Below are 22,445 nucleotides of genomic sequence, written 5' to 3'. Positions count from 1 at the left end.
AAGCACTATAGCCAGGGCCAAGGCAAAACTTAGTAATCTCATTTCAAGAGAAAGACAGAACGCAAATTGGAAAACAGATATAAGGGGATAGAAGACACGGTAAGTGCCTCCCTGCCCACTATGGGAGGTCAGGAAGCCCACCCAGAAATATTGATGTTGGCTCGGGAACTTCGAGCACTTTTAGTAGAGGATATTGCGCTACATAAAAGCTCAAGTTATTCTTTGTGTTTTCCTTTTTTTTAATCGATTGGGTCCCAGGTTTGGTTACCTGTCAGTAATATTTTTATAATCTGTTTTCATCTGGCACTTCTCCATCCCATTCATTTTTCATCATTATTGTGTGGCAATGAAACATTACCAATAATAATAATAATAATAATAATAATAATAATATAAGTAATATCAATAGAACCTTATCACATAAGATTTTTCAAAATTCAAACTATCAATAATCAACAAAATAATACTTTGATATAAATGTGACCCATTGCATCTATATGGTGTTTTCACTGAATTAACCAGATAAAGAAAACTTTGTTTTTAAGGGTTTTACTACGCTTGCAACACATTTAGGTCATTTCAACGCCAGTAAAAATGAGATTCTTGAATACAATTAAAAGCACCCAAGAAAAGTAAGATTGTTTTTGTTTTTAAGGGTTTTATGGCGCTTGCAACACATTAAGATCATATCAGCGCTAGTAAAAAGGAAGAAAATGGGATAGTAAAAAGTTCTAGAATTACAATTAAAGCACCCAAGAGAAAGTGAGACAAAGGAGAACTGGGAACAAACAGGGATCATCTGTAGAATCCAAGAGCATACCATCAATGTACTGTGAATATACTTAGTTTGAGATCACCTATAAGTCTCATCCGGACACAAGCACAAGATCCAACAAAGAGGAAAACACTCAAATGCTTACATTATACATTCAAAATAACAAATATAATAATACACAACAGAGAGATGATTTACAAGGAAAAAACATCATTTTCCAAAACAATAACTATGCATTTGACTGCTTCCCTCCCAGCCAGGAAAAAAACAAGTAATCTCATTCCAAGACAAAGACAGAAAGCAAGTTGGAAAAAAGATATAGGGGGATAGAATACACAGGAAGTACCTCCGTGAGTACCACCCAGAGAGTAAAAATTGAAAGCCTCTGGTGGTCCTATACATTCTACTTGGTTGAAGGGGAAACAATAGTGAAAATGCTAAGTTGTATCTTGAGCACTGCTTTCCTACAATTTGCATTCACAAGTACTCAAAAACACCCCGATAAGCCACCAGGATTCCAAAACCAAAAAACAAAACAAAACACAAATTTAAAAAGAAAAAATTTGACTACAGAAACTATCCATTTTGTGTATTTGCGTACTGAACATGAAAATTCGTACAAATTATGTATTTTGTGTACAGTTTGGCATTTCTGCTAGAGCTACTAAATCTGGTGCTCCTACAGCTTCTACATTAGAATGGCAATGTCTACAAAGTGACCAAGCAGAATTTTGATATCTCAAAAACTTTTTATCTTAGCCCACGGGCGGTGAGTGAAAAGGAATAATAGCATTGCAATAAATTTTTCAACAATTGGGAATGCTTAAGAACAAAATGAGATATCGAATATTCCTTTCGCCACTTTGTAGATTCACCTGCATTGATTATTTTTTTTGCATGTAGATTGAAAATTATAGAAAATATGAAAGTTCCTGTGAATTAATCTATCAAAATTTCAAAGATAAGATAAACAATCACAACATGCACTAAATGAGTGCACACCTCATGTTTTAAAACAACAAAAAAAAAAACAACAAAAACAAAAAACAAAAAAAACAATAAAAATTAGTTCAATGACAAAATAATTCTGTATAACTCTAGAATGATTTTTGAGATATTAAATTAACCAAAAATGTCATTTCACCAGTAGTTTAGTTTTATTTGACTTATTATCATTAAATGTTACAAATGCGTGAATTATTTCATGACACCATTAATAACATTTTTTATATTAAAAAAAGTTAAGAGGCATTTATACTCTTGAAATATATTAGGTCTTGTGTCTATATAGATTTCTACACAACCTCCATAAATAAATTTTTAAAAGATAACAATCGATAGGTTTTGCAATAAGCATCGTAACTAAATTATAAATGTTAAAAATAAAATAATCTCAGTCCATAAACATTAATAGACCTGTTGAGCATCACTTAGACTGCAAAGATGAGTGAGCAAAAATTAACAAACATGTGTGACCCATACTCTCATTGCAGTATTATGTCAGAATGAACTAGGTGTGGGAAATTCGAGTTTATTGCCACAAATAAGCTTGATATTACATTCCATTCTTTACTTTGTGGAAAAAGCAATCTGGAATTTCCTCTCTGTCTTTACCAGAAGTGCACGTAAAATTGAGTGCTTCAAGTAAAGACTGAAAACAGAATATTTTAGATATCAACTTTTCCTCAATATTTCAAAATCACATTCTTCATATTCCATTGGTATCAGCATAACTCGATAGATCGTCTACAATTGTAACATTAAATTTTATTAAAAGTGTAATATTTAATTTTCTTAAAATTCTCATGTCAAATAGGTTAGGTTAAGTGGAGAGAGATTAGAACCCTACAAATTTTATTTATTATTTATTATTATGATAGAGAATAAATACAATATATTCCATTGGAAAAAATCTAAAAGTTTGTATTTAATTTAATTCTAAATACATTTTTAAGAATCCCATTCATCTCCGACATAATACAGCTGTGAGTCAGTGGGACACATTTGTGGGGGTTTTGTAATCACATAACAAAATTGTATAAAATTACAAGTCAAATTTACAATGAATTTCTTTTCAATAGCAAAAGAAATCTGCGATGTTAATAAAAAACATTTAAGTAGAGGATGAAAAAATTATTTTTTTAAATCACTACATCAATATGTTGAATTTTACTGAAAAATTTGTATTGAAGCAAAATCAAACATAGGCATCAGCCATATAAATTTTAAGAAATAAAAATACATGAAAATATTAGAAAGTCGGGCTGAGTGATACAGTAGTATTCTTTCACTTTGTAATCAAGAAGTAATGGGTTTGACCCACAGCCACGGTATTGAATTGAATGAAGTTTTATGCCTGGAATTAAAGCCTGTCTCAAGACTACACACATAGCCACGGTGCTGAGTGTCTTGAGCCAGTCACCTTTCTCTCATTTTACAGGTCATAAAACCGGGCGTAAAACTTCAGTTGAGTCCAAGGTGTGATGCAGTCTGTTTCAAAACTATCTTCAAATCACTATGAATTGTCTAAGATGTGATGCAGTCTGTTTCCTTATGAGGAATTTCTGCACCTTCCCTGTAACTATTGTCCCCCCAAAAAAAACTGGCTACAAATTGGTACCAATTGAGTCCAAGATGTGATGCAAATTGTTTCCTCATGAGGAATTTCTTTACATTCCCTGTAACTATTGTCAAAAAAATACTGTCTACAAATCGATATTAATCGAGTCCAAGTTACAATGCAGCTTGTTGCCTCATGAGAATTTCTGTAACCTCCCAGTGATTGTTGATAGAAAGCTATCTTCAAATCACTTCAGTCACGTCCAAGATGTGATGCAGTCTGTTTCCTCATGAGGAATTTCTGTAACCTCTAAGTGACTGTTGATGGAAAACTATCTTTAAATCACTATGAATTGAGTCCAAGATGTGCAGTCTGTTTCCTCATGTGGAATTTCTGTACATTCCCTGTAGGCCTAACTATTGTCCAAAAAAATTGTCTACAAATGATTATTAATTGAGTCCAAGTTGTGATGCAGTTTGTTCCCTCATGAGGAATTTCTTTACCTTTCCAGAGACTGTTGCAGGGAAACTGTCTACGAACATGACATACCGGGGCACTTTGTAGGAGGACATCTGATCAAAGAGACAAAGAAGGTTGGGGAAATCGTGAAACTTCACATTTTTAAAACTATCATAACAGGTTGACAGTATAATAATTATTTCTTTGTTTTGATTATTGGGGATCCTGATAGCTCACTTGGTAAAGCACTCACTTCACATGCATAGAGACTGGGATCGATCCTGGTGAAGCCGAGATTTTTTTTCTGACCCCCTACACTTCAACCCCTTATTACCCAGCAGTGATTGGGTAGCTGAGTCAGTTAGATCTGGGGAAAAGTATTTTGTGATAGACTATTGTCCTGTCCAAAGAGTAGCAAGCAATTGCTTTTGTACGCACACTATAGAAACTGGAACGATCTCAAGCTTCATGGGCCTTATGGTTATAAAGGACTCCTTTTATTTTCTATATTTCTTTTTACAATTTGATAAAGTATGTTCTAATCAATAGATTGCTGATCTCTTATATTCAATTCTCTGATGGATTGTCTATTTACTTATCTACATCTTTGATATAATGTAATTGCAAAACGCCTTTTTTCACAAGACATCTTCCCGCCTCCAAAGTAACCCAATAGTTAACCTTTTCCCCTTAAGGTTTACGAACTTCAAAACCTTTTTTTTTTTGTTGTTTAGAATGGATTCTTTTTATATTAAACGTACACAAGTCTACCAAAATTCGTCAAACATTGGCAATTTTAAAATTTGCAAATCACGTCTAGTAAAATGACAAAAATGAGTGGCAACAATGCAAGTTCAATGGGCATCTGTATGAGATGGCATGAGAGCAATGAACTATAGATTCAACTTTTTTTTTTAATCCCTTCATTCATCCCCAAGAATAAATTCAGTTTTTTAGGATCTGCTTCAAGAGAAGACCAGAGGAAAAACTCACAAAGTGAGCTGGGGCGATATGACCTGCTCAAAGCCATACAGTGTAGAGGGGAGCTGAACTAGATATTTTCTATTTACTGCGGCACCATCCAGTCCTGTGGCACCATCCTACTACCTAACTGTCTCTTTTTAAAAGTGTAGATTTCCAAAGAGTTCTCATATTCCTGAATTGTAAAATACATGAAATCTATTTGTAACCTACTGTATAAAAACGAGTATTATAATTGGGGCGATGTTGATCCTAAAAGTTAAATTTCTAATCACATTATGAAAAGTTAGTTAAGTCTCAGTGGGATTAACTGTGGACTATAGATATAGTAACTAAAAATGAAAAAAATTGAAATCTCGCATTTCTGTTCAGGGTCACGTTTAAACAGAGCTGCCTACTTGGAGTTTCAAAAATTTGTAGTTTCCAAGGGAATAAGAGATAAAGTCACTTTAACTAGCTTTAGAAATAAATAATTTGTCCTAGGCACGGTTAAAAAATGATCTAATATAGAATATAGATTCTAAGAAACTAAACATTCCTTTTCAACAAGATTTATTGAGTCAAAGAGGCGTATGCAGTTCTGTAACTAGAGCCAAAAATTTGTATTTCTACGAATTATTCATTGTACTAGGTATGTCTGGTTTAAATCATTTTTAAGCAAAAAGTTTTTAACAGACACAATGAGACTTTTGAGATGATAGATCACATTTAAGATATTCCAAGTAATTGCATAATGGTAAAAAGTGGATCCATTCGATATATAAATCCATTATTAAGCGATGAATAAACAGACCACTGGCTTGCCTGAGTAAACACTTCCAATGCATCATCGTTAACGGATCTACATAAACATCAATATTGTCACACTGTTTGCTATTCTTCATTATGACACATAAATAAATAGAACAAGTGTTCTTCTGGTTAACTATTATTCCAGTAACTAAATTTGTGTTTCTGTGTGTGTGTGTGTGTGTGTGTGTGTGTGTATGTGTATGTGTGTGTGTGTGTGTGGGTGGGTCTCTAGTATCACAACTGAATATATAGAAATTATATTGTATTGAGGTTATGAATGCAATTATGTGTATTGTATGTGTCTGTGTATATTTATATGCTCCTGAGTATTTACAATGTGTTTATATATGTACAAAGTAGTGCTTCAGAACCATAGGGTGGATGGAGCCGAAGATTATCCCTGTTACTATCAAACTAAAAAAAATTTTTAATTGAGCTTTTATCCACTGAATATGCTCAAAGCGCATAACAAAAGGTCCTGATCAACAGAAACACGTAACATGTGGAGCGAGACATGACGCCTGTTAGGCTATAATAAAATTTTTCTGACAGAGACAACACTGTTAACGGTCAGTTACTCATTTTAAACCTGAGTACGGTGAGAAAATGTGAGTAGAGAGTCATTTTTAAGACTCAACTATGCACAGAGCGAGGCTTGAATCCTCGACCTTCCAATCTCAAAACACTAAACACAATTTGTTTTGTAATTGCAGGGTGAACAGCAGGGCTGGCGGAGTCGGTTATTTTTAAACCGACTCCGACTCCCGACTCCAGCCTTGAAACCGACTCCGACTCCCGACTCCGACTCCTCAAGCATAGTATTAATAGGTAATAATACTGAGGAAGTAATGAAACTGAAACTAGTATTCAAACTGAACCTGAAACTAGAACAAAAAAGAAACTGAAACTAGGACAAAAAAGGAACTGAAACTAGACAAAAAGGAAACTGAAACTAAGATATGAATAAAACTGTAATTAAGACCAACAAAAAGACGAAAAGTGAAATTGAGACAATATTGAAACTGAAACCATTTATACTAAAATAAAGTCACTTCTTATGGTCTTATGGTTATCCCACTTTGAAGGTTGGGTAGGAAAGGGGGTTTTGGAAGCATAGTTCACCTTTAGCTAATACCAATGTAATTTTTTTCAAATTCTATAGGCCTGGATACTATCTATATCTAGTATCTAAAATATTACACATTGAATGATATAAAAATGCAATGTCTGAAAGTGGTAAGGAGTCGGAGTCGGGACTTCTAAAACCGACTCCGACTCCACCCTCAAACAACCGACTCCTACCGACTCCGACTCCGACTCGCCAGCCCTGGAGTGGACAGGGGTCCGAAAAAATCTCGACTTCATACCGGTAACCTATTCCCTTAGTGTGTGAAGTATCAACTGAGATATCAGGAACCCCCAAAATACAAAGAGAAAATCAGTATTAAATGTTTAAAACCCAATGAATTAAAGCGAAGAACATACCCTTTCCTTACAAAAGTCCTTGACTTCCTGTTCTGTGATTGTCACGCCTTCCTTGGTAATAATCCAGACACAAATCTCCTCTCCCAGTCGTTTGTCTGGCACACCAATTACCTAGTAGTAACGATAATTATAACATTTTAAATCATGATTATCAATAACATCAATAATAATAATAATAATAATAATAATAATAATAATAATAATAATAATAACAATAATAATAATAATAATAATAACAATAACAAAACAATAATAATAATAATAATAATAATAATAATAATAATAATAATAATAATAATAAATAATAATAATAATAATAATAATAATAATAATAATAATAATAATAATAATAATAATAATAATAATAATATATAATAATAATAATAACAATAATTTTGCTTCTGTTTAAGTTGACCACATCATAGACTTCACGGTGAGAAATTGATGACTTATAAATCCTCATAACCTCTGCATAAAATTCTTCATATTCTTTGTAAAATACTCAACACGGAAACCTCAAACAAATAAGCCCAGTCCCAACTTGTTCGAGATTTCGAGATTTCCAAATAAAGATTGCCTATTTTGTCCAACAAGAGCCAGTACCTGTGCATCCTTGATTTTGTCATTTTCATACAGGATGTCTTCAATCTCCAGAGGATAGACATTCTCACCACCTCGTATGACCATGTCTTTGTTCCTTCCCACTATGCTGCAGTAGCCATCCTCTGACATAACGGCTAAATCTCTGACGACAAAATTGATAGAAATAAATAAAATAATTTTCAAAATCTTAATTTATTAAAAACGAAAAAACTGGCCGTTTAGCACGAATATGGCTAAGTAGATGGGCTCTCTCTTCAAGGCTCAGTCTTCACGAGTAAAATGATTGAAATCAAAATAACTACAAAATAATTTCACAAAGATAATTTTTTTGGAAGGTTTAAAAAAATCAGGAAACTCTTAAACAGTAGAAGACCACATGGTGCATACAGGGCACGTTGGTGTGAAAGTGTTCTGTTTCGAGAACAATAAGAACTTGAGTTTTCAAGACTGTCCCTGTAACATTCTTAATAATTCCTTCTTTGCACCATTACTGAAGTCGAAATATCAAGCTGTCTTGAAAAAATGTTCATCATCCCGATATGACTGACCGACTGCAATAAAACTAAGCATGCATGTGGTGTGATAACTGTTCTTTTAGATGATACAAAAGTTTCTGACCCTAACATATAGTTAAAATAGTGATTTAACGCATAAAAATGTAAAGTTACTTTATATAAAGTTATTTTAATATAATTAAGATTTAGAACTTTTTCTGTACCTTGTTTTAATTTTCTACTCAAAAAGCATAATCATAGGAAAAAGATATTTCCATACACATAAACAATCCAATTTTTTTTTTCTTTAAATTTTTCTCAGATTGCCAAATCAGGAGTGTCGTGAATTCATCAGCACAGTTGGCAGCTAAGCTCATTTTCTAATTGGACCACTGTAATTATACCGAATATTGTCTAATCTAAAAGTTAGAAATGACATCAATGTTCTACCTACCCAGTGTGATACCAGCCAGCATCACAAATAGCTTCCTTAGTTCTTTTTGGATCATTCCAGTAACCCAACATGACACAAGTACCACGGAAGCAAATCTCCCCCACTTCACCTACAGGAATAATTCTATCCTCTCGGTCCACAATCTTACTCTGGATAGAAAAAAAATAATAAATAAAAAATATCTCATATCAGAACTTTAAAACAAACAATCAACAAAATTGAGGGACGAGTGTAACCAAACCACAAAATGCGTGCTCCATAATATTAAGTTGTGTTGGTTTATATGTTAAAAATTGAAATTAAAATTTTAAAAACACAAGGTTTGGATTGTTTTTGTATTATTATTTTTTTTTTTTTTCCAAAACAACCTTTATTATATTCTCTATTGTCTTCTGGCACTTTTCCTACTCATTTCATTTCTTGTTGTTATCAACATTAGGGCCTGCTCCACTCACTTTTCTGAATTATCTGTCACATAAAACCTTTTCGTGTGTTTACATAAGCTCTTTTTCACGGCGAATTGATTTTTTGACATAAAAGTTAACATTCATATCAGTGATTACGAACTGCAAGAATACTCATTTTTTATATAAGTTTGGCAGCGCTGAATATGTTTAGAGAATGATGATAAAGTTGCGGATCAGTCATAAGGTGTGCCTGGGATGAGGCACCTTATCACTGAACCATCCATGACACAAAACAATAGTTAGTAGTTACCCACCTCGATGTGATCCAGCACCTTTCCAACAGTGGTGATTCGTTTCTCTATGCTGCAGCTGTTAGTGGACTGAAATACAACTGGGCTCAGCTCTGTAGATCCGTAACATACCTAGTAGATAAAAGAGTTAATGAAGTTATTGGAAAATTAGAATGCGATTGAGAATGCGTATTATATTTTTTGTTAAATACAAGTGAAAATGGCTATGGCCACAAATACAATTTTTTAGTGTTGGGTTATTCGTTTGCATTGATTTATTCTATCGAAGCTCAAGCGGCAAGCCACAAATAATTATTTGGATGTTGAAAAGCAGACCCAAGCGGTAAAACATCATCATCATCATTGCCTTTTTCACCCTGGGTCAGGGTATAGGCCACAGACAAAAATTTGCCATCCTTCTCTATCCTGAGCTAACTCTGTTATCTCGTTCCATGTCTTATCATCACTCTCTGTACATCAGCTTCTTTAATTCTTCCTTCATAAATTCTGTCATTGCAGAAACTCTTTGGTCGCCCAAGCTACAAAAAGGATTTGATTGGTCTGTCTGCTTTTCTGTAACGGTTTGAGTTTTACGGACAACCCCAAACCTGGAGGACCAGGTGACTCACACACCATAAGTCGCCTTTTACGACACGCTGGCTTGGCATTGGACTATTCTTGCACCCTCTCAGTTGAGGGACCCCGGACACCACGCGGGGGAAGCAGTAAAACAAGTCTTAGAAATAATTTCAGACAATACCAAATCAGTTTGTCCAATACCAAAAGCCAGCGTTTACACACTGAGTTTGAGTGAGAAAATTTTTGATCAAGATCTAGTTTTGGTTTGTTTGTTTTTTTATATATTCACCCCCTCACTCATCTCAAGATGTTAGTGACGACATCGTAAAGCATGTTGAGATCTGGCAGCCTTGATCGTTTTAACTTTTTAAGGGTTTAAAGGCGCTTGCAACACATTTAGGTCATATCAGTGCCACTTAAAAGGAAGAAAATGGGATAGTCAAAAAATTATAGAATTACAATCAAAGCACTCATGAAAAAGTAAGACAAATGGGAATTGGTTCCAATAGGGAACAGATGTAAATTCCAAGAGCATACCATCAATGTACTTAAGTTTGAGATCATCTAAAAGTCTCATCCTGACACCAGCACAGGCTTCCACTATGAGAAATACACTCAAGTGTCTGCAGAACATATCCAAAAATAGAAAACATAACTAAACATACCAGAGAGATGATTTACAAGGATAAAAATAATAATTTCCCAAAACTAATTCTAAAATTTGATTGTTTCCCTCCTTTCAGCTAAGGAACCCAGCAAGGCCCAGGACAAAGCCAAGCAATCCCATTCCAAGACAAAGATGGAGAGCCTCGGAAAACAGATATAGGGGGATAGAGGTCACAGAAAGTGACCTCCTGCCCACCATGGGAGGTCAAAGGATCACAGAGCTCTGACTGTAACCCGCCAAAAACAAGTTAGCTGTGTTGAACAAGATGCTATTTGGTATTCTTTTCAAACAAATCACTGCTTGATGACGTCACCGTCCATTTACATGCTAGTTTATTCACAAACACAAATGAGATTCAGTGGACAGGTAATCGAGCAACTCATTTACCATCCTACCAAGACGAAAATTTGAATGATAAATGCCAGAGAGAAGTGCTCTAATTTCTTTTAAAATGATGTCCCAGAAATTTTATTTGATTGTTTCTAGTTAAACTGATTTAGGTCATAATAGTCCAGAAAAATTCTAGAATTACAATTCAAGCACCCAAGAACAAGTAAGGAAAAGAGGAAATGGTTCAAATAGGGGAGAGATGTAGATTCAAAGTGCATACCATCAATGTTCTTAATTTGAGTCCACCTAAATCTTATCCAGACATCAGTTCAAAATCCCACAAAGAGTACACTCAAATGTTTACAAGATATGTTCAAAACAAAAAATTTAACTATCATCAGTGATGATACTCACAAAAAGTCAAAAAGGAGGAAAAGTCTCGGAAAAACGGAAAACTCACCAAGAACATTCTTGCACCACAGGAAAGTAGGCAGGATGACTTCTTTTGAGTACAATTTTAAAACGCCCGGAGTCCAGTAAAAGGAGGAAATTTTTATATATATATTTTTTTTTTTTAAAAAGGAGGTATTTTTTAAAGATTTATTATATTAATAGACCTGCATGCGAGTCCTGACCAAATTGTCTGAACTTTTTCACATATATCGCATTACCGGATCTTTTATTTTGTAACTCAGTACTTAGTCATATACATTTTCTTTTGGATTGTCCTACCGAATATATTTATTTTAAAATGTTAAAAAGTACCAAACATTTATAGGGACAAGGGACAGCATGGAGGTAGAGTGGTAGTTTGATATTTTTTCAAAAATAAAAATTAAGAATTATTTTTTACATAGACAGATAGGCCTTTAAAAACCATTTAATAAGATACCTTACTTTTGGATCTAGGATAAACGGTTCCAAAGTTATGATGATTTTACTACTCTAAATTTAGTCTTACAAAAAGCTCAAAATTGATTGAGAATTCCCCCACTGGGAAGCCTCTCGATAAGGTGACTACTGATTAAAACGGGATTTTAGCAGAGAGAAAAGAGGGTTGGTCACTTGTGGTCAACATTAAACATACTGCACTGCCTTCAATCTTTATGAAATTTGATATAGACACAGACAAATGATTTATCTAGATGCCTTCTCTTTTATTTTTTTTGCTATCTCAATTTTGAAAAAGATTTCAAAAGTTTTAAAATGATGTTATTTTTATCAAATTATAATTTTTGATACAATATGTCAACATTGATTTCTATCACTATCACATCAAAAGAAATCTTGATCTCTGCCCTTTAAAATGATACCAGAGCCGTTCATATACTGTGAAAAATAATGCAACAGTGATTATAATTATATGAAATTGTGTTATACAAATTTTAACCCAAAGTTGCGCTTCACTTGTCCAATGGCTAATCGGCACCTGTCTACCTACAGACTGGGCTAGGGCGAGGATTGAGTGAGTTAAGAAATCTTGTGAAGCTTGGAGAGAGGACGAGTCTCTGTCTCAGCAGTGAAAACAGCCGTCAACGACTGAGGTGTTTTTCTTTTTTCTCTCTTGTGTTACTCACTTTGACTTTGACTGTCTGTGAGAATGCCTCTTTATGAATGATTTTCCTTTGCCACCGTAATCGGACCCCCACAGTAGTTTTTAACCTGGAATAATTGATCTTATCTCTAACTCTAAAGAGCAATAACCATCCCAATCATTAGACTTTAATCCACTGGCAAAAAAAAATACAAAATGCAGCACCCGGCTGGGCTGGCTTTCTCACGTACTCCGAAAGAAAATCATCGCCAATTCCATTTGAATAGATTTCGAACACCATTCTCAACTGACTTCAGATCCGACGAACGGTCAAAGAATTGTTCAGGCATGATAACAAAATATAATGTAAAAGAGTAATAGTTCAAAATATACAACGACAAATCCCGAAAGTTTATTGATAGAGCGAATAAAATTGAAATGTAGCAACGTTCAATTGAACAAACAAAAGTTACTTGAATGGAATACCGAAAGTATGAAAACGAAAGTTAACGAACTGCGCATGCTCGATCAGGGTTGCCAGATTATTTTTCAACAAAATGCCAGGGGAAGACTCAAAAAATGCCAAAACACTCAAAAAAATGCCAAAGTCTGTTGACTCCCACCCCCACTAAGAAAACTACTCACTTTTGATAGACAATTTACTATCATATCCTGGTGGCTTGCGTGTTTTCTTTTCTTTTCTTTTTTTTTTTTTTGAATTATACTTAATTTCCTGTTGGGGTAATTTTTTACCTACTGACTACTAAGTGGAGTGCTAAACCACTACACCACGGTTGGATTTTAAGAATGAAAAAGAAATACATTAACATGAAAGGTAAATACGTAAACAGTTAAATAATTATTGACAATTAAGAAAACTTACTGTTTCGTGTTTCTTATGAAACTTAATTAAGAAAAGGTGTCATTTGAAGTATGATATACAAGAAAAGAAAATGCCAAATGAAAATGCCAAATGCCAAATGATTTTTCTAATGCCAAACGGTTTTCAAAAATGCCAGATTTTTGGAATCTGGCATTTAAAATGCCAAACTGGCAACCCTGTGCTCGATTATATCGACACACTACTCGTTTTTCAGACAATGAAGAGTTGCGGTCGAATCGAAGACTAGCGGAGTTTCCCGATAATTGCCGAACGAGCGTAACGAGGGCTTGAAAGTGCCGACAATATTAGACAGATTGCGCATCGGGGCTCTAACGGGGCCGATTAGAGATAGACGACGATTGGGATTGTTTGCCCACTAGTCATTATGACATCGGAAATGCTATCGCCTTCTACGCCAGAACAGAAATAGAGGGTGGAGCCTACCATGATATAACATTTTATGGAGCCCTAATTTCATCATATCAGTTCTGTCCACTGACAGGTGGGTGGGTATCGCTTTCCAGAACTTGTGTCCTTATATGAAATTCTGAGTTTTTGACCAATCAACGATTGCTCTTTTGATAGCTCGCTTGTCAAAATGAGTCAGCTCAACCCTTGATTTATGTACAGGCATCACAGGCGGTATATGTTGTGTAACTTCAAAGACCACGTTTGACCGAAAGCAATGAATGGAAGCCCTACTGTGGCGTGGAGAACGAGGTCTTGTATGTATAGTTACGTCATATCTCAACGCTCGTGAATTCTTAGTACGGCTGGACTCACAATCAAAACACGAAATATGTGTTTTAAACTCTTGAATCAATCGAGTTACATCAGTGCGTTCGTCTCATTGAGAAATGAAAAACTATATATAAATCAAGAACATCGACCGGAAAACAAGGAAATTATCATAAAATTATAAAATTTGAGAAAGCTATTTTCAAAATCAAATCTATTACAAAAAAGGTTATTTCTAGACCGATTTTTATGAGACAAAGACAATTTTTCTCCACTTTTCAAGCTGATTCCAACAATGAGGTTTTCAAATTTATCGCGATAAGATTATTTGTCATTATTTTTTTTTTTATACCCAATTGACTGCTCAGGAAATGAATACGTAATCCTTGGCGGCTAGCGAGTAGGTGTTAAATTTTGCTTACCCTTTCCCACGTAGACGCACGCACACACACACACACACACACACACACAGACTTATCGTCGTCTAGCATCCTATCGTTCGGCTCGACGATTAAAAGGGGTTCGTATCGTCGCTATAATAATTACAAAATACATATATTTAAAATATATTTATGGTAATGTGAATTAAATATTTTAATGCTCTAATATATCAAGAATGATCATTATTATGATTTATTACGGTGTGAATTGAATTTGACTTTTAAAACTGAAGTTTAATCTGACACCCTACTCGCTGTTATCATTCGAGTCTAAGTTGTAATAAGGCAACTTTGGCCAGAAGTGAAAGACATACATTGTGTGTTCAGTCTGTGTGTGTGTGTGTGTGTGTGTGTGTGTGTGTGCGCGTCTGCGTGGGAAAGGGTAAGCAAAATTTAACACCTACTCGCTAGCCGCCAAGGATTACGTATTCATTTCCTGAGCAGTCAATTGGGTATTAAAAAAAAATAAAGACAAAGAATCTTATCGCGATAAATTTGAAAACCTCATTGTTGGAATCAGCTTGAAAAGTGGAGAAAAATTGTCTTTGTCTCATAAAAATCGGTCGAGAAATAACCTTTTTTGTAATATATTTGATTTTGAAAATAGCTTTCTCAAATTTTATAATTTTATGATAATTTCCTTATTTTCCGGTCGATGTTCTTGATTTATATATCGTTTTTCATTTCTCAATGAGACGAACGCACTGATGTAATTCGATTGATTCAAGAGTTTAAAACACAGATTTCGAGTTTTGATTGTGAGTCCAGCCGTACTAAGAATTCACGAGCGTTGAGATATGACGTAACTATACATACAAGACCTCGTTCTCCACGCCACAGTAGGGCTTCCATTCATCGCTTTCGGTCAACCGTGGTCTTTGAAGTTACACAACATATACCGCATGTGGTGCCTTTACATAAATCAAGGGCTGAGCTGACTCATGTTGACAAGCGAGCTATCAAAAGAGCAATCCGTTGATTGGTCAAAAACTCAGGATTTCATATAAGGACATAAGTTCTTGAAAGCGATATCCACCCACCTGTCAGTGGACAGAACTGATATGATGAAATTAGGGATCCATAAAATGTTATATCATGGTAGGCTCCACCCTCTATTTCTATTCTGGCGTAGATGTAGAAGGCGATAGCATTTCCGATGTCATAATGACTAGTGGGCAAAGGGTTAAAGCTTCCAAACAATCCCAATCGTCGTCTATCTCTAACGGGACCCGTTGGCGCAAACTCAGTATTGTCGGCAATCCGACGCCCATTCGTCGGCACTTGACTGCTCGCCGCCGGTCGAGTTGGGGCTCGCCGACACTCCGACAATTGACGTCACTCGCAATCAGATTACTTTAGCAATAAAATAAAAATAAGTGATCCGGGAGATCGCAACTACCGTGATTGTCGGAAAACCAACAATTGTCGGCACACATGCAGGTCTAAATATTAAAAAAAAAGTAAAAGGAGGAAATGAAGGAAATATCCGCGGATCGAGGATCTGAGGAGGAAAACCGAGGAAAGGAAAGAAAACCGCGGATTTCCGCGGATCCGCGGAAAAGTATCATCACTGTATCATTATATTATAGAGAGATGATTTATCAGGAAAAAAGATACCTCTCAAAACAAACGCCATACATTTGACTGTTTCTCTCTCAGCCAAGTAATCTCATTCCAATACAAAGACAGAGAGCAACTTAGAAAACAGATATAGGAGGATAGAAGACACAGCAAGTGACCTCCGGCCCACTATTACCATCATCATCATCAATATTCCTATTTTAATCAACATTGAAAAATGATGAAGATTAGCAGATGACCTCTACTAGAGATTAAAAAGGTGAGGAAACTTGAGATACGAACCGTCATTTCCTTAATGTTCATGGTCTCAACCACTGCCTTCATGATTTCAATAGGACAGGGGGATCCGGCCATAATGCCGGTGATAAGAGAGGAGAAATTGGTAGTCTTACACCGAGGGTGATTCAACATATCAATGAACATGGTTGGCACTCCATACTGGGACGTACATCTACAAGAAAGAAAGAAAACAGAAATGTTTTAAATTCATGTAGACACCACCACCACCACCACCAATACCGACACCACCAACAACAAAAACACCAACAACAACAACAACACCAATAACAACACCACCAACAACAATAACAATAATAAAATAATAATAATAATAATAATAATAATAATAATAATAATAATAATAATAATAATAATAATAATAATAATAATAATAATAATAATAAAAATATAATAGTAATAATAATAATAATAACAGATCATTATTTTTCTTCTCTATTAAAATATGTCAATTGTTTTCTTTAGTTGCACATGTTTAAACATTAAAAAAAAACCATACTTGAATTTTTCCACAGCCTGCAGCGTGTAGTCTGGATCAAAGACGGGAGAAGGAAACACAATGGTAGCCCCGTGTGTGATGCTTTGCAAGCTTGCCATGACCATGCCAAAGCAGTGGTACAGGGGCACAGGCGTGCTGATCACGGCTTCCTGATTCAATGAGAAAAATAATCAGTTTTAATGACAAAAAGTAGGCTGTCCCACATTATAGTGATCCACTACCTCAAAACGGGGGTTCTGATAGCTCAGTAAGTAGAACATTCACTTCACACATGAAGGGACGGATATCAATTCCAGATTAAGTCGAGACTATGGAATTAAATGATCAGATATAGGAAGTTTATGTACTTTTGAAGTTGAAGAAACATCACTCTTTTCAATTCTATGCACAATGTTGAAAAAAAAAAACTTGAGGTTTTATATTAAGCAATATCCACTAAACATGCTCAAAGCGCTTTACAGGGGGATCCCTCACCAACAGCAAAACTTAACATTTAGGATGACATATGAAGCCTGTTAGGCAATATTACAAGTTTTCCAACAGAGACAACGCTGTAATGGCCAGGTAATCATTTTACACCCGAGTATTGTGATAGAATGTGAGTAAAGAGCCTTTTCCAAGGACTCAAATATGTCCAACCCATAGCGGGAATCAAACCCAGGACCTTTTGATCCAAAGTCGAGTGTCATACCACCGGACCATCAAGTGGCACCGTTCACCCTGACATTAATACCGTTTTGAGACGACTGGTCACATATCATACTTCTTTTATTTAAAGATTCATTTTCAAATATCCAACAGGTTGATATGAAATAACGATGTGTGCTGAGATAAAACTTAGCTTGGACGTTTTTTGTTTTGTTTTTTAATAATTGAAAGAACATATGAGTTTTGTAAAATTATAAGATAGCCCATTTGCCCTTATTACCATCCACATCGTGCGAGTTGAATTGAAGCTTGTAAGACCATAGCTCATTTTATATTAGCTATAGGATAAATAAATCATGATTAAGCTAAAAATTACGTTTCTGTTTGAATATACGAGGGGGCCCCGATAGCTCAGTTGGTAGAGCACTCGCTTCACAAGCACAGGGACCGAGATCGATCCCGGTTGTAGCAGTTATTGATTGTGTAGCTGGGACCGTTAGATCTTGCAGAAGTACTTTGCGATAGACTAGCGTCCTAACCAAAGGGTAGAAAGAAATTGCTATTGTCCGTTTCACGCTATAGAAACTGGGATAAGATAAACTCCAGCTCCATGGGCCTCATGGCTCTGAAGGACTACTACTTGAATATACAAGAACTAAATACTTATTGGTGTTATAAATCTTAATACTGCATGATCCAGGGGTTATTTAATTTTAGTCATTTGAGTTGTCTCTTGCATGTTCTGAGTTGATCTTATATAAGGAAAAGAAAAAAAACTCCTGATCATTTAGTTTGCCCAATGTTCATAAATATATTTACATCTGGTCCCAAGCCAACAGGATCACAGAACTTGTCAGCTTAGACATGATGATGCCTGTAAGGTGATATTATAACTTTTTTGTACAGACAACCCTATTAATGTACTCGTTGCACACTTATGCTGAAAGTATGTGAGTGAGTGAGTGAGTGAGTGAGTGAGTGAGTGAGTGAGGAGGAGTAGTAGGAGGAGGAGAAAGAGAAAGAGGAGAAAGAGGAGGGGGAGGAAGAGAAGGAGGAGGTTGAGAAGAAGAATAAAATGGTTGAAAAATTAATTTCTTTAAAAAATATTCAGAATGCAACTAGATTTCTTACATGTTTGTGATAGCCACACCTCCTCCCTACAAAGTAGCTGTTATTTAAGATATTGTGATGAGTAAGGGTAGCTCCTTTGGGACTGCCAGTGGTGCCCTGGAAATATGAATAAAATATGAAGAAGAAGAAGAAAAATAATAATAATAATAATAATAATAATAATAATAATAATAATAATAATAATAATAATAATAATATAATGATAATAATAAAATAATAATAATAATAATAATAATAATAATAATAATAATAATAATAAATAATAATAATAATAATAATAATAATAATAATAATAATAATAATAATTAAATAGAAGAAGAAGAAGAAGAAGAAGAAGAAGAAAGAAGAAGAAGAAGAAGAAGAAAGAAGAAGAGAAGAAGAAGAAAGAAGAAGAAGAAGAAGAAGAAGAAGAAGAAGAAGAGAAGAAGAAGAAGAAGAAAGAAGAAGAAGAAGAAGAAGAGAAGAAGAAGAAAGAAGAAGAAGAAGAAGAAGAAGAAGAAGAAGAAGAAGAATTTGATGATGATGATGATGATGATGATGATGATGATGATGATGATGATGATGATGATGATGATGATGATGATGAAAAAGAAGTATGTGCCTTTAACTCACAGACGTAAACTGGATGTTGATGGGTTGGTCAAACTGCAGTTTATCTTGCATGTCAGTGATCTGTGATCTCTGGGATGGAGTTGCCATGGACAACACGTCATCAAACCGGACACAGTTAGGATGGTACTTATCTCCCATTGTTATTATGTTCTCCAAATACGGAAGACTGCAAGGATTCAAGTTTACATTTGAACATGAGTAATCTGACAATTTTAAATAAATAAATAAATAAATTCCCTTTATTCATCCCTGATCGGAAATTCTTCTTTAGGATCTATTCCAACGGAAGACTGGAATAACCCAGGCATCAGCCGCTGTGCAGTGCCACAAAGTGAGCTGAGACTAAGGCTAGGGGACTAGGTCAAGGCCACACAACGTGGCAGGTAATCGAACTCAGTACCATTCGGGCAGGAAGCACAGACCATACTGCTGAGCCATGTTGTTGGCTATCAAATAATCTTTCAAAACTCTTGTCTACTTTCTCCCACTTTTTGTTTTTTAAAAATCTGAGCCAAGTTTCATTCAAAACAAAATGCAATGTTTAACGAGAAACCGTCTATCCATAAAAAATATGAATGATCTAAATAAAAGTCTCATATATTAAAAAATAGCAGCCAATTGGCTTTGTTAAATTTTGTCATAATGCGGAATAATCCACTTACTATTTTTAAAAAGTATGCACATGGGGCCCCAAGTTTATCCAAGTTTCTATTGCTTGATTGGGACAATAGCAATTGCTTGCTATCCTTTGGATAGGATGCTAGTCTATCGCAAAGTACTTTCCACCAGCTCTAACAAGCCCAGCTACTCAATCACTGCTGGGTAGACAGAGGGTCAAAAAAATCCTCTACTCCACCCGGGATCTATCCTGATTACAGGGCATCCCTCTCACGGCCATGCAGAGTAGTCGTAACAGAAGGATTGTGGGTTCAAATTCTCATTGCCGCAAAATGTTTTTTGTTCCTTTATTGTCTTCTGGCACTTTTCTACCCATTTCTCTTATTAGAAACCAGGATAGACTCTGCGACACCTGCCCTATGAAACTGAAAGACGACCTTTCGTAGTTTTCTTTTTTGTTATATAATATATGATAATAAAATTAACAAAGGTCGACATACTCTGGCACCTGCACCTTTTCTCCATGTGACCTTGATCCCATTCCAGGGATGAGCTCTGTCAGAATAGCCATATAGTCTATGGCCTTGAATCCTGGCGCGGCGATGATGGCTTTGCATTCAGACTGCCATGGGAATAAATATGCATGAATAAGAATTATGCTCAGGATAAAATGTGACCCACAACCCCAAACTGACATTATGCTCAGGATAAAACGTGACCCACTACCCCAAACTGACATTATGCAAGTCTTAACCGGATGCCAAACAGTGATAAAAGTGCTCATTTAAATGAGCAAATGTCAATATGTAAAATCTTATTCTTTATTACTATAAGCAGCCACATATCGTAGGATGAGGATGGACGGTTCTATTGCCATATTTTTTCAAACTGAGAGAGATTGATTTAAAGTTTATTTGTTGCTAATAAATGTATATAAATAAAAAATATTTTTAACTTTTTAAAAATATAATCATTCCCTATATTCACCCCAAGAGGAAAATTGTCTTTAGGGTCAAATTCAAAGAGAAGACGGGAATAACCCAAGCATCAGCAGAACTGCTATGCTGCAAAGTGAGTTTTTGTTTGTTGCTTTAGGTCTCTTCCAACACAATTGAGGTTATATGAGAGACCGCTGAAACAAAAAAACAAGCAATCTAACACAAATAGTACAAATGTAAATCAAAATCATAACCTAAAGATATCATAAGCTAAATTATAAATAACCAAGAACAAACAGGCAGAAGATTTACAGAAAAAAAATATCCCCTGTCAAAAATACAATCACAAACCAAAGAAGCAGGATAGGCTAGTAAAGAGAAGAAGAAACGACATCACTATCGGATCGTACACCCATGCGAACATCATAGGTATATGATTCAAGGGTGATGCTCCCATCCAACCACCCGCTCAAAGTGAGTTAGTGTCAGGTTATTTGCTCAAGGCCATATAGCGTGGTGGGTAGTCAAACTCTGTACCTTTTGGGAACAAAGCAAAGACTGTACCGCTAAGCCACTCTTTTGTATATAACTTTTGAACTAACACCTCGATTTGAAAAAGTAATCTGTCAGATGAAGCCATTTAAAATTTGATTGTTATGCAAGTAATATCACCAACTCTTCCAAAAGTGGAGACAAAACCAGTTAATCATCAATCATAATATATTATCCAAAATAAAAAATAGAAACTTAACCGGAGTTTCATCACACAACTATAAATTCAATCTGAAGAATCTAAACCACCCTGATAAACGCATAGTTGCCAAACTTTCAAAGAGCTAAATCTGGACACCCTTTGGCACAATACCGTCATGACCCAAGGCATCACGCATCAGTGAGCATGCGTGTTGAAGACCTGGATGAACAGTGTTGCCAGTATGGAATTTCGACACCAAATTTGGTCTTTTTTTGCAGGTTTGAAAAATTCCACCTGATTTATTGGTAAATTTGCACAAATCTCATAATGTAAACCAACAAAACAGGGTGAAAACAAGACACTTCCCTGTGACTAGTATGGGACAGGAAATGCAGATTTATTTGTCGCAGAATATGTTATTTCAAAAAATGGCATTTTTCAATAATTTTGGCATTTTGTTATGACTTTTTCACATTCCTTTTCACAATCTTTCATCGTCAGTACAGGCCTCAGCACCAGTGGCTCGGTCACTACTGACCAACAGGTGTCAGCACTCGTGGGTCAATACTGACCAATATTCACTCCGATTTTAAATAGAAGAAAATTCTCCAATTTCAAATAGAAGAAAATTCAGTCTCATTTGAGGGAGGCTGTTGTTTGGCATTCTTAATACACGTCCTATCCATCTCCATCTTCTGAGGTCCATCATTTTACTTAGTTAATTACTCACTGTTAATGTTAAAGGATTAAATAAATCAACCCAGCCTATAAATGAATAAAGCTCACCTTCTGAAGGGCATGCTTTAATTCTTTCACTTGATATGATGGGTTAACATTTACCTGTAACGTATCAAATAAAAAAATAAATAAAAGATAAAAATTGTTTTAAAAAAATGTTAAAATCAGAAAAAAAATTGTGTATATGAGCACCTTGACATTTTTAACCAAAAATATTT

The 22,445-nt window shown here is 35.1% G+C and overlaps 1 protein-coding gene and 1 long non-coding RNA gene across 4 annotated transcripts in view; one reads left to right on the top strand and one right to left on the bottom strand.

The window, feature by feature from the left end:
- The window catches only part of LOC144970659 (uncharacterized), an 18,941-nt gene extending 10,331 nt beyond the window's left edge, over positions 1-8,610 (top strand). The window contains exons 2-3 of the long non-coding RNA XR_013645011.1: positions 3,847-3,928; positions 8,472-8,610. This is a non-coding gene — a long non-coding RNA (uncharacterized LOC144970659). The remainder of the gene's footprint in view (positions 1-3,846; positions 3,929-8,471) is intronic.
- The window catches only part of LOC144970657 (medium-chain acyl-CoA ligase ACSF2, mitochondrial-like), a 26,751-nt gene continuing 5,643 nt past the window's right edge, over positions 1,338-22,445 (bottom strand). For all 3 annotated transcript variants that reach the window (XM_078910503.1, XM_078910504.1, XM_078910505.1), the window contains 11 exons: positions 22,276-22,329; positions 20,358-20,479; positions 19,240-19,405; positions 18,628-18,723; positions 16,849-16,997; positions 16,335-16,503; positions 9,325-9,432; positions 8,604-8,752; positions 7,656-7,797; positions 7,053-7,163; positions 1,338-3,907 (listed from right to left, as the gene is read on the bottom strand). In XM_078910503.1, the coding sequence (XP_078766629.1) occupies positions 3,785-3,907; positions 7,053-7,163; positions 7,656-7,797; positions 8,604-8,752; positions 9,325-9,432; positions 16,335-16,503; positions 16,849-16,997; positions 18,628-18,723; positions 19,240-19,405; positions 20,358-20,479; positions 22,276-22,329 (1,389 nt within the window). In that variant the 3' untranslated portion in view covers positions 1,338-3,784. The remainder of the gene's footprint in view (positions 3,908-7,052; positions 7,164-7,655; positions 7,798-8,603; positions 8,753-9,324; positions 9,433-16,334; positions 16,504-16,848; positions 16,998-18,627; positions 18,724-19,239; positions 19,406-20,357; positions 20,480-22,275; positions 22,330-22,445) is intronic.

The sequence above is a fragment of the Berghia stephanieae genome, chromosome 4, assembly GCF_034508935.2.
Source record: "Berghia stephanieae isolate SIO BIC M18660-M18661 chromosome 4, UCSD_Bste_1.3, whole genome shotgun sequence".
Taxonomy (NCBI): domain Eukaryota; kingdom Metazoa; phylum Mollusca; class Gastropoda; order Nudibranchia; family Aeolidiidae; genus Berghia; species Berghia stephanieae.
This window is presented reverse-complemented; position numbering and strand designations above follow the sequence as displayed.